This window comes from Pantherophis guttatus, chromosome 2 (assembly GCF_059756535.1).
Source record: "Pantherophis guttatus breed Tessera chromosome 2, ASM5975653v1, whole genome shotgun sequence".
In the NCBI taxonomy this organism is placed as follows: domain Eukaryota; kingdom Metazoa; phylum Chordata; class Lepidosauria; order Squamata; family Colubridae; genus Pantherophis; species Pantherophis guttatus.
The window spans coordinates 137,088,790-137,105,606 of NC_142064.1; the positions used below are offsets into that span (position 1 = coordinate 137,088,790).

The following is a 16,817-nucleotide window of genomic DNA, read 5'->3' on the forward strand; positions in this document are numbered from 1 at the left end:
ATATCCAGAATATGGGACCGTTAGCAATCTTGAGGGTGATAAATTTTATTTAAAAACAAAGGAGGAGGGGGGACATTTTAGTTCTTTAGGAATGTGAAAAAAAGCTTGGAAACAAATGGGCAGCATCTGGTGAAGTCTTAAAAGGTTAAAAAATGGGGTGGGTGGGTGTTTGTCCCTTCTAAAAAGAGTTTCACTCAATCTGTACAGCTATTCGTTACCCTCTTACCACCTAACTGGCTCCACTCTTGATCCCAACCAGAAATTTTCAGCTTTATGCAAATTTGGAACCCAGAGTTAGTGTGAAACAAAGCGCTGATCCTATCTTAAGTACGGCATCTCTTGGGGTGAGATCAGCCTTCAACAATGTGCCTTTAAGCCCTTCCAGGCAGATACCCCTCTGATCCGCTCTCTCTGCTCTGACTTACCTATTGAGCAGCTGCTGCATGAAGTTCTCTGCAGTCACCTCCTGGTACATAAGGGTGAGCTGGCTGTGTCCGGTGTCACAGGTGTGGGACCGAGTCTTATCCAGGGCCAGCCCGTTGATGTAGGCCTTCTCCTCCTCCAGGGCTTTGCGCAGATCCTCCGCCTTCTCCATAAGCTTGGAAATGTTCAAGCTTTCGGACTCCAGCTTGCGTGAGCCGGCTTTGCTGTCCTTGGCTTTGGGAGTCTCCGGCCTCCGGCTGAGGGCAGGCAGCTTGCTCTTACGCAGGCCAAACCAACTGGCGAGACCACTTGAATTCTTCTGCTTGGTCTCCCCTGAGGCCGACCCACCTTTGTGCCTTCGCAGGACATTCTCTTCAATGCCTTTCATCACCTTTTCTTCAATACTGGCGGGAGGCCCAGCTTTGCCCTTAGCCTGGTCTGGGCCAGGAGGGTTTTTGCGCCCAAAACTGCTGGATGCCTTGGCTGTGGGTGGGCATGGCTTGGGTTCTGGAGCAGGGGGTTTGGTTGGGGACTTGGACGGTAACTTGGTTGGGCTCCCGTGGGGACTCTTGGCATTCTTCCCGGGCGGCAGAGGTTTGGAGGGATTTCTGTTCACTGGCGTTCCTAGGGAACGATTCTTGGAGCCCTGGTGCTCAGCATCGTTGCTACGGGAACCCACAGAGTGGGAAGAGTAGCAACGAGCGGTTGATTCATTCCCATGGCAGGGCTCAGGGTGCTTGAGGCTGCTGCTCCCAGAGCCCAGCCTGGGGTGAGCATCGGGAAGGCTTTCCCCACGCTCCCCTGACCGGGTGGGGGCCCTCCCCTTCTCAAAGCCCAGTCCCTCTTTCCCTTCCGCTCCCTTCAATCTCCCGAGCACTGTCAGCCGCTCTTTGAAGGGCATGCTGGCTGCCACCTCGAGCGTCCGCTTGGTAGAGCTGCTGGCGCCTCTCTTGGAGTTGTCAGGGTTCCTGCGGGCCAAAGGAGGCGAGCGCCTGCTCTCTGGGACCGACTTTTCCCGATGGCCAGCAGGGAAGGGCTCCAGCGGGACGTCACCAGGTGGCACCGCCCGAAGAGGAGCCAAGCGGCAGGAAGGCAGGAGTGCCTCAGGTGCATCCAATTTGGTATCACGGGATGAGGGGGACCGAGAGCTCATGGCAGTGCTGAGGGTCAGCTCTAAGATGTTCTCGTACTCGTGGGGTTTGTGGTACCCAAAAGGGTCTGTTAATGTGGGAGCGATTGTGGGGGACTCTGGGACAAGGGGTCGGCCAGCCTTGGGGGAGGGATGCCCTCCGCCAATGCCAGAGTCAGCAGGAAAAGGGCTGTCGGGGGAGCCCTTGTGGCTAGGCGTCGGGGAGTGGTACACCTCGTACGTGTTACTGCGGCAGGGGATTTTGGAGCTGCGGGTGAGCTGCGGGCTGAGGCGAAGGGCAGCGGGGCTGGGGGGCGGTGGCATTTTCAGCAACTTGAGCACCTTGGAGGGGGAGGGGATAGGGAGCCCTGGCCGAGACTTATCTTTGTCTTCGCTGGATGCAAGGACGCTCAGGTAGGCTGGCTCCCTGCAGGCAGAAGGAGGCCCCAAAGCCTCTAGGCAACTCAAGGCCTGGATGTGCTTGTAGCTCCTGCCCTGTCCTTCGGGGTTTCCCATCAAGCAGGGCCCACTGGGCTCCCCATTGAGCAGGGCACTGTCGCCAGCCTCCCGAAGGACATGCTGCAGGTACGTCTCCACCTCACCTAATTCCAGCTTGTGTTCAGCCAGTGCACTCAGCAACACTTGCCCTGGGAGTCCTTTCTCTGGAGGATCGGCTTCCCCAGCCTCATCGGAGGAGGAGGAGGAGCTGCCCTCACTTTTCAGTGGAGGCTGCCTAGGCACCCCTTCACCCTGAGCCAGCAGCAGACATGGCCAAGCTTCTGCCGTCACTCCTTCTGGGGAGCTCAGCTGCCCAGGGTCTCTCCAAGGGGAAGGAAAGGCGAGCAGTGGATCCATCTCTTCCAAGGAACGAAGCACTTCCAGGATTTGGGCCTTCTTTCGCAGGAAAGGGGAGAGAGCTTCCAGAGATTGGAGATTAGATCCAGGAATTTCCAGACAGTGTTCTTCAGAGATGACCTGGGACGCAACCAAGACATACAAAATGGAACAAGGCCAGCTTTTGATTTCCGTTTCTGCCCTCTTGACCACAATATCCCATTTGTTATTTCTGGTGGTGTCCCCAGACTCCTTTACAACCAGATCAAATGGTTTATTCTACTCTTCCATCAGTCTAATGTAGTCTTCTACAGTGGGCAAAAGTTCCCCAGAAGTAGCGGAGAAAGAATTTTTCCATCCCCTTCTGCTCAATATTATTTAGCCGCCTAGAGTCCCTCAGGACTTGGGCGGCATAAAAATGCGACTAATAAATAAATAAATAAATTTTTAAGTGGCAACATAATGAATTGAAGCTAAAATGTGCAGGAAAAGCAGGAATTCCGCCTCCTCCTCTCCATGTGAATTTTACCTTCAATCCACGCTGTAGTTTGCTAAAGTGTGCACAGAATGGATGCTACCAAAGAGAAAATATGTGGAGGGCTGGGCTAGAAGAGGTTGATTTTAGCTAGTCCTATGAATTTAAGGGACACGGTGTTTATTTTTAATTTTGTTTAAACAATGAAGCTCACTTGTTGAGATGGGTGGCAGTACAAACTGATGAAATAAATTGCACTTGTTTGTAGGTATGCTATACAGTAGAACCTCTGGTCACGAACGCTTCTGACCACGGCCAAATCGGGTTCCGACCAAAAGATTCACAATTTTTATTTAAATATTTAATTTAAATAAATTATTTTAATTATTTATAATTATTTATAAATTAAATTAAATATTTAATTTAAATATGAATTTGAGAGACGCGGTGTAGGGACACGGTGGCTCAATGGCTAAGACGCTGAGCTTGTCAATCGAAAGGTCGGCAGTTCAGCGGTTCGAATCCCTAGTGCCGCGTGATGGCGTGAGCTCCCGTTACTTGTCCCAGCTTCTGCCAACCTAGCAGTTCGAAAGCACATAAAAAAAAAAAAGCAAGTAGAAAAATAGGGACCACCTTTGATGGGAAGATAACAGCGTTCCGTGTGCCTTTAGTCATGCCAGCCACATGACCACAGAGATGTTTTTGGACAGCACTGTCTCTTCGGCTTTGAAACAGAGATGAGCACCGCCCCCTAGAGTCGGGAACAACTAGCACATATGTGCGAGGAGAACCTTTACCTTTACCTTATGAATTTAAGGCACTTGCTTCCCATTACAATCCTGCATCTTCCATATACGTAGAACCTCTGGTCACAACCATAATTCGTTCCATAACTTTGGTCACAAACCGATTTGATTGTGACCCGAACCTAATTTTGGAAATTTGGCACTTACAAAAAAAGAATGGTGCGGAAGGGGAAATTGGCCGCGAAAAAAAAAATTTGTGAATTTTTTGATTGGAACCGGATTTGGTTGTGGTCAAAAGCGTTTGTGACCAAAGGTTCTACTGTATAGCATTACCTACAAACAAGTTCAATTTATTTAATCAGTTTGTGCTGCCACCGAACTCAACAAATGAGCTTCATTGTTTAAACAAAATTAAAAATAAAATCAATTTATTTATTTATTTACTTGATTTTTATTTTTGATTTCCATCAAAATCTTTAGCCTCGGCAAACAGTTTCTTCGGCAGCTCACAATTCAGAAACATGCATTATAATTAAAACCATGAAGGCATTTTCAAAACAACAGGAACAGAAGCAGCCATCTACTGTTTGGGTGGGCGGATGATTTCAACCCACAATACAAAGGTTTAAAATACGCGGCACCGAGGAAAGTTATCAAACTGACATTCACTAACACAGCAAAACCAATGGGCCCTTTCATATATTTGGGGCCCCCGTCCCTAGCAAAGAACCAGGCCTTTAGTGCCTTATGAAAGGCCAGCAGTGTCAGAGCCATCCTAATCTCTGAATACATTATTGGAGAAAAGGAACCAAAGCATGCACCCATCCTGCCCGAGTGGATCAGATGGGTAGAAATAACTGGGAGAGTCGGTCCCCTCAGGTAACTCAGTCCCAAGCTATGAAAAGCTTTAAAGGTGAAAACCGGCACCTTGACTTGCACCCAGAAGCGCACTGGCTGTCAATACAGCTCCCAAAGCTCTACATGCACCAAAATACTGGCACCACTGACTACTTGCACGCCACATTCTGCCCCAGCTGAAGCTTCCGAAAGTTCTTTAAGGACCGCCTCACGTAGGGTGCACTACAGTAGTCCAAACAGGAGATCACAAGGTCAAGAATAACAGTGAGTAGAGCCTTCCGGTCCAGGAATAGGGACAACTGGCATGCAACCCAGGAGTGTACAAAGCACGGCTGCTGCTTGTCTTCAAACAAGAGCCATGGGTCCAGGAAGATGCCTCTGCTTTCTCCCTATTTGGAATTGGGAGGTTAGTGGATGTTTTCTTCTACGGGGATGACCATCTTTTCTTTCTAAGAGCCACAGTGGTTAGAGTGCAGTACTGCAGGCTACTTCTGCTGCCTGCCGGCTGCCTGCAATTTGGCAGTTCAAATCGCACCAGGCTCAAGGTTGACTCAGCCTTCCATCCTTCTGAGGTGGGTAAAATGAGGGCCCAAATTGTTGCGGGCAATAGGCTGACTCTGTAAACCGCTTAGAGAGGGCTGTAAAAGCACTGTGAAATGGTATATAAGTCTAAGTGCTATTGCTATCTGTACTTGTTATTTTATAACTTTTCTTTTAAAAATTCCAAATGCCGCCCAAAGTTATCAAGCCGAGTGACCTTAGAAACATGTATCAATCAAACAAACAAATCTGCCTGACCCAACTTTTGAAACCAGTTTTGAAGGAACAATCCAGAGGTGAAATGCTATCGGTTCAGGCCGGTTCGCCTGAACCGGTAGTTAAAAATGCTTTAAAAGTTTTTTAAAAAGTTCCAACAATCGTGTGTCGCTCAGCTGATCTTTGGAACTTTTTTTGTTTTTACTTTTTAAGCATTTTTTACTACCGGTTCTCCGGAAAAAAGTTTTTAAAGTTTTTAAAAAGTTTTTAAAAAGGTTCCCAAGCTCGTGCGCCACAGCTGATTCCACCTCCCCCAGCTGTTCTACTTACCTTCCCAAGCTTCCTTTTGGCGTGCAGCGCACAGCCAGTAAACCGGTAGCAAACCAGTTCAGATTTCACCACTGGAATAATCCCGTATCAGTTTCCCTACATACAACACAACAGTTATCCTTTGGTAACCCTGATCTTCCTCTTTTTTTCCCCTTGGAAAAGGGAAAAAAAAATTGCCACTGCCCCCACATCTTACGGTTTGAGTCAGAGCCATGAAGCTCACAGTATAAGATGATGTCTACTGCATCAAAAGTCTACACTTGTGCAGCATTGCATCAATTAACGGCTCCGGGCCCCATTCCAAAAAAAGTACATTCTCTCCCTGTCTTAAACTATTAACGAAGTATGATGCACAGGAAAGCTATCCGAGTGGCACAACGATGAAGCAGTAGCACCAGCAGGTCTGTACCTGTAGGTGGCAATCCAAAAATTAATGGACAATAGAGGTCTTATAGAACATACCTCTCTCTGCAGCAGGCACCGTCCCAGGGGAAACGAAACTGGGAGGTTCTCTACTGTGCCTGGTTGGGAGATTGGGGACGGACTGGAGAGCAAGGAAGCTGGATGGGCTGGAGTCTGAAAAGACAATTAATAGAATGAATGGCTCCAGTAGATCTGCTTGCAGAGAGCAAACGCTCTGAACGACAGCACCTTCAAAAACAAATCCATGCAACGTACTCCCAGCAATTCCCCACTGCTTGGAAATACATGTGAACTCAGCAGCCACACTGATAAACCAACCAAGGTTTATTAGCATTGGGATGCCCCCGAATGACTGTACTTCATTCGAGTAACCTATGACTAACCAGATTTTGGCTTGGCATACTAAATAAATGCAGCGTAGGATAATATGATATAGACTAGAATAGAATTCTTTATTGGCCAAGTGTGATTGGACACACAAGGAATTTGTCTTGGTGCATACGCTCTCGGTGTACATAAAAGAAAAGATACATTCGTCAAGAATCATAAGGTACAACACTTAATGATAGTCATAGGGAAACAGACCAGCTGCAAATGTAAACATTTCCCCAAACATTTGAGCTAGATAAAACAATCTTCTTTCCAGCTCCATCATTCCAAGACTCTCTCTGTATGCCGTCACCTAAAACCCACCCACCTTGCAAACAAATCTTGCGTGTACATGTAAGCCGAGCACATGATAAAGAAGAAGGGAGATAAAAGACAAAAGGACATACCTGGGAGAGAGATCCAGAAGTCAGCTTTCGATGGAAAAGATCGCTGAGAGCCTGGTTTTGCCTTTCCAAATCGAAGACCCGTTTTTTCAGCTTTATGCATTCTTCCCGGAGATCCTGAGAACAGAGAATCTAACCTGTAAGCTAGAGTCGAGAGAGGGCCCGCAAATGCTCTTCTCTGGTTTCCTCCCCTCCCCACAGGAATCCTCTAGGTTAGTCTTTTGTGATCAAAGTGGATTCAGGAGGAAATCAGCATTTGCTGATCAAGGCACACAAAGCCCCTTCCAAAAAACCCTGAATCCTGTGACTTGCACAAATAATGCAGGTTAAGGATGTGCATGCATATGTGATCATATTTAACAGACACAGAGACTCGTGACAAAAACTGTAGAGGAGGAGGAAGAGGGAAATAGTACTGTTCAGCCTTCTCTGCTGACTCCTGGGAACGTAATACAAAGCAGGACACACACGTTTCTGGCATGCAAAAAATGCCAGGTGAAACCCCCCCCCCTCCAAGAGATTAATAAGTAGAGCTTTGGGTGATGAGCTAATCAAGAGGCAAATGCAATTAATGTTTGCAGGACTGATACCAAGCAACTAAGATCTACTATCTGCCTGTCCTTCATCTATATCAGGGATGCACAATGGCTATCAGCTCAAGGTTTACACCTGGTTTTGTTTAGAACAATGAGAATTGCATTCCAAAAGTGGGCTAAGCCACGGCCTCCGTTTAGAGGGAATTTCGGGAGTTTGAGAAAGACGTATTCTAAGTATCTACAAGACTTAAAGGTAGTACTTTTGCCTCCTAGCCCCACTCCTGCCCTGTTACACAAAACACGAAATAGGGGTCATATTGTTGGGCCAACCTTTTTGGGGGGAGCCACAAAGGAAGCTGGTGGGCTCCATATTGTCCCAGACTGCATTTTTTTCATCTCTGACTATAGAGACCAGTGCCAGGACTTGTAATCAAAAGTTCTTCTGACATTCCCATTCCAAAAACTAAGAGCACAAAATCTAGATGTGACTTCATCATTAAAAATGAATTATAGGACACTTATACCCCAACTAAATTTACTCAGTTTCACCCCCATTCTCTCTTTTAATCATACTTTTAAAACCAGTTCTGGAGGTCTATGGGAGATGCATGTAAGATTTCCAGGGAAGACACTGGGCTAAGGGGCTCTGTACCTCAACAATGGAGGAAAGGCTGCATGAAATACAGGTAGGCTTCAACCAGTGGTGAAATCCAATTTTTTTTACTACCAGTTATGTGGGCATGGCTTGGTGGGTGTGGTATGGCTTGGTGGGCATGGCAGGGGAAGGATATTGCAAAATCTCCATTCCCCCACCACTCTGGGACCAGTCAGAAGTGTTATTTGCCTTTTCTCCAAACTACTCAAAATTTCTGCTACTGGTTCTCCAAAACCTGTCAGAACCTGCTGGATTTCAACCCTGGCTTCAACTTATGACCACAACTGAGCCCAAAATTTATGTTGATGTGAGAAATTTGTTAAGTGAGTTTTGCCCCATTTTACAACTTTTCTTGCCACATTTGTTAAATTGTAGTTGTTCAGTTAGTAACATGGTTATTAAGTGAATCTGGCTTCCCCATTGACTTTGCTTGTCAGAAGGTTGCAAACAAAAGGTGAGCACATGACCCAGGGACACTGAAGCCATCATAAATATGACTGAGGTGTCAAGCCTCTGAATGCAAATCATGTGACCATGGGATGCTGCAACAGTCGTAAGTCTGAAAAATGGTTATAAAGTCACTTTTTTCAGCACCATTGTAACTTTGAATGGTCTCTAAGTGAACTGTTGTAAGTCAAGGACAACTATACTCTGCTCGAGTCTGAGTGAATTATGAAGTCCTCATTCAGTTCTCATCTCTAGATAAAGATAAAGGTTCCCCATGCACATATCTGCTAGTCGTTCCCAACTCTAAGGGGCAGTGCACATCTCCGTTTCAATGCCAAAGAGCTAGCGCTGTCTGAAGACGTCTCCGAGGTCATGTGGCCGGCATGACTAAACGCCAAAGGCACACGGAATGCTGTTACCTTCCCACTAAGGTGGTCCCTATTTTTCTACTTGCATTTTTTACGTGCTCTTGAACTGCTAGGTTGGCAGAAGCTCACCCCGTTACACAGCACTAGGGATTTGAACCGCTGAACTGCCGACCTTTCAATCGGCAAGCTCAGCGTCTTAGCCACTGAGCCACCACGTCCCTTTCTACCCCCAGGTTAAGAGAGGACTTGATCTGGAACATAGGCAGCATTGATCTATCTGAGAAAGTTGTAAGGGTTAACAGGAGCATTTGGACTCTTCTAAAAGGCGATATGAATATTATCACAGGAAAGACTGGTGGAAGAATTCACACTTCTAGCAACAAGCAGTTGTTTCTAATTGGTCTCGTGCCTTTCTTTCATGCAATATCCAGATGTTAATTGTTGTATCAACGCCTCTCTCCCTTGAGCACAAACAAGCCTAACCCTTCTTAGTCAGCAGTTATATCTCCCATAGTCCAATGTGCCTACCTCCAAGCAGAAGGATCACAGCTAATTCCATTATTCAGAAGTCACCACTGATTTTGTACAAAAAAAATCCCATAACACATACAAGAGTTCCATTTGTTCCTTCTCCTCTCCTCCTAACGAAGTCCAGCAGAGGATACAGTAAGCGCAGGCACCAAAGGGCCCCATAGACCATTCCTTTGCTTGCTGACTTAAATATTTCAGGAAACTTAAAGCAAAACAATAGTTGCTGGTATCCTCTTTTAACTTCATAAATGCCACTGAAATCCATAGAGACATTCTTGGGAAGTAAAAAAAAATGGGAAAGAGGGGTGGGGAGTAGGCCTAGGAAAAACAGAGTGGGATAAAGCCTCTGGAGGGCTACAAAGGAGTGATTTCACCAGCCTGCTTTCTGTAAAATTGTGTGTGCCTGGCCACGCTCCACTTTTAACAGCTCTCAAAATCCCAAAGATGCCCTCAAGCCCCCAAAGGCCAGGCCTTGGAGACAGACTCACTTTTTGGTTTAACAGCGCTTGTACCACGTGATTGGCTACCTGCAGAAGAAGAAGGAGCAGATATAAGCACAAAGGGAGACGCTATCCCTCCATCAGAAGGTGCTGTCGGGGAAAGAGAAGGCAAAGCAGCAGTACCTCATCCAGGCAGCGTTCATAGGTTTCCCGCTGGTTCTCATTGGCTTGCACCAAAGCCAAATTCTCTGCCTGAGGACATAGAGAAGAGTCAGGCTGCTGGTGAATAAAAAGAGGACCTCAAGTTTCTTCTCTGGGAGGCATACGGGAAAAGAAATGAAGCATGGACAACTTTGCTTCTTCTCTCTACTCCACCCCACTTCTCTTGTCCTTGAAAGTTCCTAATCTACAGCATTGCAAAGCTATGTTTTCTACCTGTGCCCATGGGAAAAGAGGGAGGGATTAAAGGTCATTAGGTTCAAGGTTCAAGGGCTGGCACCTTTCGGAAGCCAGAAGATTGTTGTCCCATCCCTTATAAACATGTATCATGTACCCCACTGAAAAACCCAGAATACAACATATGTGCGAAGTGCATATAACTCACATTAGGAAGAGGCAGAAAAGGAATACACAACACATAATGAATTCACTTGGGCCTATATGTCTGGTATGAGAGTTTTAATCTTTCCCTGTATGCCATGTTGGAAAAAAGGGTGCCCATTCTGGGGCATTGGGAGTGAATGATTCTTGCTTGTAACACCAAGGGAGCACCACAAATTTAACTCATTCACCTATGCAAGCCTCTGTTCCCCCAATAGGCTCATATAACATTCGCATTATTTCTATATAAGTAGTCCTCAAGTTACGGTAATCAAACTCTGTGGTTCGTTCAGTGAATCCATAATTCACTATCAGAAAGTTTTGCTGAAAATTTGAGGGTAAATGCTGGTAGGTTTCAACAAAACGATTAGAAATCGTGGTTCCCTGATAGTGAGTTGCTGCAAATGGCTATAAATGTGCCCCATTGCCAAACACACAAAATATTTCAAATCCAGGTTTAAGTATCACCCAGGTAGGTCTGTCAGAACTTCAGTCAGTAAGCAACTGATTTTAAGTTGAAGACCATCTATATGTGCCAATGCTGGGAGGCAGCTCAGATTCAAGTGAAATAATAGATGCTATGTAGCTACCATGAAACAAATTGCTTGCAATGAGATCTCAATTCACTTCTTCTGCCAGCCGTTCATTCGGCTGGTTGCTCTGGTCTCTGGAACCCCTTAATTCAGGAAGACAAGATCAGGCCTCATACCTCTAGCTCCCGGAGTCTCTGCAGAAGGTCCTGGGGTGTCCTTGGCTCATGGCCATCCCCTTCTGGCTTCATCTCACTCTGCAGCTCTATTTCAGACATTGTTTCCTTTGGGCAGAGAGAATCCAGTAAAAGAGAGCCAAGTTCCATGCTCCTGCCACAATAAAAGACCCACCAGCAATTTCAAAGACGGGGGATGGTGGTATAGCAAGGCTGTTCACCAGCTGCCTCCAATAATGCCGTTGGGATTTCTCTAACACAAAGGGTGGTCAGGAATGGGGGAAGAGTTAGGATCCGTGCTTATAGCATGCTTTCGGGCTACAGTTCAGCCCCTCACAATCCAAAGGGGTGCAGAAGACCATCTGGTATCACAGTGATGCGGGGAAGAGTTAAGGCACCATTGCTTAAGTGACACAAAGACTCAATAAGAGCTGAAAACGAAAATTGAGTTGCGGTAGTGAAAGTCTTACAGACATGATGAGGTGGGGGGGGGACCCTGTGGTGGCCCCTTCCCTTTTGTTTAATGGTTAATCCAGGGCTATGGATGATGCTCTGGAATTTGTGGAGCCTATTTTTTTGCTCTTCTTTTACTTTATTCAGACTAGAAGTGGGAAGTCTCTGGGGGCTCCCAACTCTATTCTTAACTCCCAAGCCACCCAAAGCAGGCTTGAAATCGGACCTAGAGACTGCTGTTTGGGGGCAGGGGACGTTGAAGGGTAGAAATTGAAGCCTCCAAAGGTCTTCTGCTTCCACTTTCCCGCCTTTAATTTTTGAATAAAGCACTACATAACCGTGCCAATAAAATCCAGTCATCTTAATCATATTACAATTAGATGGACTGGAGGTGATTTCCAGGGAGTGGATTGCCTCCCCCCCAACCTCCACATCATGATGTATGATGATGATCCCAGCTAATGTCTTGGGCTACCTAGCTCTTTCCCAGCAGTTTCTTACCTTTATTCAGGGGCCCAGTGATGGACACTATGACAAGCCCAACCTCCAGGCTTCCCTTCATCACTTTTGCCTGAAAGAGAAGCAAAGGGAGTTCAGGGTTGCGCACCCTTCATCAAAGGATTGTTGCCTTAAAGACATACATCAGCATTCAGGCAATGTAAGTGAGCAGCAGAGAAGCCGCAATGAGAGCTATTTTTAAACACAAAGCTCCAACTCCCACAGTCCTTTTCCTCCAAGGATTCCCCCCCTCCCCACCACCCGTGGTACGTCTCATTCCATGCTTGTGACGGTTGCTAGAGCGCAGTTTACAAAAGAACGGGGAAACATTTGATGCAGCTGGGGCCAATCTGCTGGGTCGTCTTGAAGGAGTTTGGATTTATAGATTTAAGTCCCGATTCCTCTGCTCCCAAACCAGCAACTATCAGGAAAGCAACAACCAAAGCACAGCACTCACTACTGCAGCATCCCGGGTGATGCTGAGTTTTGTTTTTGTTTCTTTAAGGATGGGATGGTTTTTAAAGAGGACATATTAATTGGAAGTAGTCCAGAAGATAATCAGAAATATTAAAATTAGACCTTCTACGACACAGGTGTCAAACTCGTGGCATCGCATTGCTGTCACGGGATATTTTGCGATGTTTTCCCCATTCGCGGAGCTGGGGTGGCCATGGTCTGCGTCAGGGGTGAAATCCAGCAGGTTCTAACAGGTTCTGGAGAACCGGTGGCAGAAATTTTGAGCAGTTCAGAGAACTGGCAAATACCACCTCTGGCTGGCCCCAGAGTGGGGTGGGAATGGGGATTTTGCAGTATCCTTCCCCTGGAGTTGGGTGGAAATGGGGATTTTGCAGTATCCTTCTCCTACCGTGCCCAAGCCATGCCCACCAAGCCACACCACACCCACTAAGCCATGCCCTCAGAACCAGTAGTAAAAAAAATTGGATTTCACCGCTGGTCTGCATGTGATGCATCCAGCCCAGGGGCCACCAGTTTGTCACTCCTGTTCTACAAGCAGAGACATTTAATACACTGAAGATCAGAAGTAAGGCTCTCATCATCCATTATGTTCAGTTTGCAAACTTCCCCAGGTCATCTCGTCTGGCCACAGATAAAGAGAATGAATCCCGGGGCGATGGACCAATGTCAAATCCAGCAGAGCTTCTACAATGTGTAGCCAAAATGAGCTTTTACAGCATAGAAGGAGCAGGTTCCTCCTGTGGGCATCGAATTAGTTTAATCCATAATATATTTTAATTTGCTTTTGGCTTAATGCAACTTGAGAATCCAGCCATTATTTATAAACTGTGTTTTACTGTTTTACATGACATAGAAATCAACCCACTATGGTTTGCTCAGCAAACCATTATTAAAGCCATGGTTTACAATCCACATGCCCTGACAATGATTTTAAGAAGATGTACCACATCAAACCCAGCAATGTTCAATCTCTGATGCAGTGATTCTTAATCTTGGCAATTTTAAGATGTGGACTTCAACACCTGGCTGGGGAATTCTGGGAGTTGAAGTCCACAGATCTTTAAAGTGGCTAAGGTTGAGAAACACTGCTCTGATATATTAGTATTATTATTGGTTCGATTTATACGCCACCCTTTTTGGAGACTCAGGGCAGCTTACAATGCGTTAAGCAATAGCCTTCATACTTTTGTATATACCTGCTTAGTAGGGCTTTCGGCCCCCACCTAAGCGGTGTTCTATTTTATACAAAGTCAGCTTATTGCCCCCACAATCCGGGTCCTCATTTTACCTACCTCGGAAGGATGGAAGGCTGAGTCAACCTCGAGCCTGGTGAGATTTGAACTTGCAGTAATTGCAGGCAGCTGGCAGCTAAGTGCTACTTAACAGCACTTTAGTCTGCTGCACCACCAAGGCTCCTTGGTGTACTCTGATTGGAGAAAGAAACTCTTCTCCAGTCCCATCCCTTGAAATCTTGCATTTATTTATTTATGTCTTAGCGAGTTCTTACAGCAGCTTACAGAACTTAACAATAAAAGATCAGTATGAACTATTATTTATTTATTTATTTATTTTATTGGTTCGATTTATATGCCGCCCTTCTCCGGAGACTCAGGGCGGCTTACAATGCGTTAAGCAATAGCCTTCATACTTTTGTATATACCTGCTTAGTAGGGCTTATTAGAGACAGATCATAAGTCACAGTAAAAATAAATACCAAAATCACCTCACAATTAAAAGCATGACTGAAAAAGATGCATCTTAAAACTTTGGAGTGTAGGGGCTAAACGTAACTCCCAAAGGAGTACATCTACAACCTGAGATAATGAACAAAAAGACCTCCCTTGTATCACACCATACATCACCTTCACACCATCAAGACAGACCTCTGACAGCGGGACATTTCCATATGACCTGCTGCAGATCTTAACGAGAGGTGGTTCCTTACGTAAAGAGGCCCTAAGCAGTGTTGTACCAGCAGAAAGGGCAAAACGGGAACTCAAGAACAATGCACCTTCTCCTAATTTCATGATGCACTGGAGTAGACATGACCAACACAAGCCTTGCTTAACACCATCAGGTAAGATTTCTGGATTCAGCACATATGCTGAGATTTGCATGTTTGTTTTTTTAACCAAGCTCCCTCGCTCAGGAAAAGGGTTATCTGTGAGAAGACAGACTGCCTACAAAATGCCCAGCACCTGTGCTGCTGTTGTCCTGTCTCTTTAAGTCCTCTTTCTATCTAGCCACTACAGCAATTGTTGGCTATAAAAGGTGAGCAGGGAGGCAGCCGATGGTGGTAGTATGTGGAAGAGAGGGAAGGAAGTGTATGTGTTCATAAAGCAACCTGAAGCAGCATAAAGCAGATATACTGATTTCCAGCAGTAGGACTCATAAATACCGGTAGTAGTTGGAGGAGCAGTAGATGTAGCAGAAGTGGGAAAGAATGGAGCAGTGAGCAGTGAGACCTTTGAGTGCTTGTGTGTATGTTGCCTAAAGATCTGTGTGGTTGTGTTGACTCTTGGATTTTTGAGCCCATTGACTTCGATTTATGTAAAAGAACCCATGACAGTGTCCAAAGTCACCTAATCAATTTTACTTAATCCGTAATTTGACATACTTTCCCAAATCCAGCTTTCTCAGGCTCAACATTTTATGCAGAGTTTGATGCAGTTTGTAATTTTCAGGGGATTCTAAGGTTCCAAGCAGCTAGACGTCAGATTTAAGAAGAGGGAATTAGCGCTGTAAATTGCTATGAAAGATTGCCACGATGTTAGAAAGAAAGCCAGAAACCACTGTATTGAAGGCAATGGGGTATTTCATCCAGCATTTCTGTGGCTTTGCAGTACCAATGCAGAAGCTGATGTTGGAGCTTTATATAAAACGAACCTGCAAATCAAAAGCATGAACACAAATCTGGAATTTATTGATGAATCCCACATACACCATGTTCCCACTCTAAGTGACAAACATAACAAGCAGAACTATGTTCTTCTCCCTTTATCAATGAATAGCCAAACAGGATGGCCATTCTTTTATATATTCAAGGGTACCTCTAAATTCTACTGAGAGAGACAACATTCATCTAACCTGCAATTTGTTTTGTTAATGAGCTTTCTAAAGGACGTGTCCAAGATAATTTTGAAGTTACATGAAGTTCTTTATCCCTTAGAACAGTGTCTTGCCAATTTTAAGAAATGTGGATTTCAACTCCCAGAATTCCCTAGCCAGCTTCCACATCAGCTGGGGAATTTGCAGTTGGTCCACACATCTTGGAAGTTGCTATAGTTGAGAAACACAGAGTAAGTAACCTGCCAAATGTAGCCCAATAATAATAATAATAATAATAATAATAATAATTTTATTTCTATACCGCCCTTCTCCCGAAGGACTCAGGGCGGTGTACAGCCTATTTAAAAACAGAATAAACATCAATTTAAAAAACAATTTAAAAGTATTAAATAATTTGGCTTAATTTAAAACCCCAAAAATTTAAAACATCCAATTAAAAATCATGTTGCTAACCCAGCCTGGTGGAACAATAGGGTCTTGAGTGCGCAGCGAAATACCCGGAGGTCAGAAATCTTACGAATTTCCGGGGGCAGTTCATTCCACAGGGCTGGGGCTCCCACAGAGAAGGCCCTCCCCCTGGGTGTCGCCAGCCGACATGACTTGGCCGATGGCACCCTGAGGAGCCCCTCTCTGTGGGAGCGGACTGGCCTGTGGGAGGCTATTGGTGGCAGAAGACGGTCTCGAAGGTACCCGGGTCCTATGCCATGGAGCGCTTTAAAGGTGGTAACCAACACCTTGAATCGCACCCGGAAGACCACTGGGAGCCAGTGCAGCTCGCGCAGGAGGGGTGTCACGTGGGTGCAACGGGTTGCACCCATAACCACCCGCGCGGCCGCATTCTGGACCAGTTGGAGCCTCCGAGTGCTCTTCAAGGGGAGCCCCATGTAGAGAGCATTGCAATAGTCCAACCGGGAGGTGACAAGGGCGTGAGTGACTGTGCGCAGGGCGTCCCGATCCAGAAAGGGCTGCAACTGGCGAATCAGGCGGACCTGATAAAAGGCCCCCCTGGCCACGGCCGTCATATGTTCTTCTAAAGACAGCCGTGCGTCCAGGAGGACACCCAGATTGCGAGCCCTCTCTGTGGGGGGCAAAGATTCACCCCCAATAGTCAGCGATGGCACCTGCTGACTATATCGGGACGCCGGGAGCCACAACCACTCGGTCTTGGAAGGGTTGAATCTGAGCCTGTTCCTCCCCATCCAGACCCGCACGGCCTCCAGGCAGCGAGACATCACATCAAGGGCATCGTTGGGGTGGTCTGGGGTGGAGATGTACAGCTGAGTATCATCA

The 16,817-nt window shown here is 46.1% G+C and overlaps 1 protein-coding gene across 5 annotated transcripts in view; it reads right to left on the reverse strand.

Moving 5' to 3' along the window:
* The window catches only part of NCKAP5L (NCK associated protein 5 like), a 57,249-nt gene that overhangs the window by 8,486 nt on the left and 31,946 nt on the right, over positions 1-16,817 (reverse strand). For all 5 annotated transcript variants that reach the window (XM_034412300.3, XM_034412301.2, XM_034412299.3 and 2 more), the window contains exons 2-8: positions 11,985-12,054; positions 11,034-11,138; positions 9,908-9,976; positions 9,773-9,811; positions 6,751-6,864; positions 6,014-6,127; positions 426-2,527 (exon numbers count right to left, since the gene is read on the reverse strand). In XM_034412300.3, coding sequence (XP_034268191.2) covers positions 426-2,527; positions 6,014-6,127; positions 6,751-6,864; positions 9,773-9,811; positions 9,908-9,976; positions 11,034-11,132 — 2,537 coding nt within the window. In that variant the 5' untranslated portion in view covers positions 11,133-11,138; positions 11,985-12,054. The remainder of the gene's footprint in view (positions 1-425; positions 2,528-6,013; positions 6,128-6,750; positions 6,865-9,772; positions 9,812-9,907; positions 9,977-11,033; positions 11,139-11,984; positions 12,055-16,817) is intronic.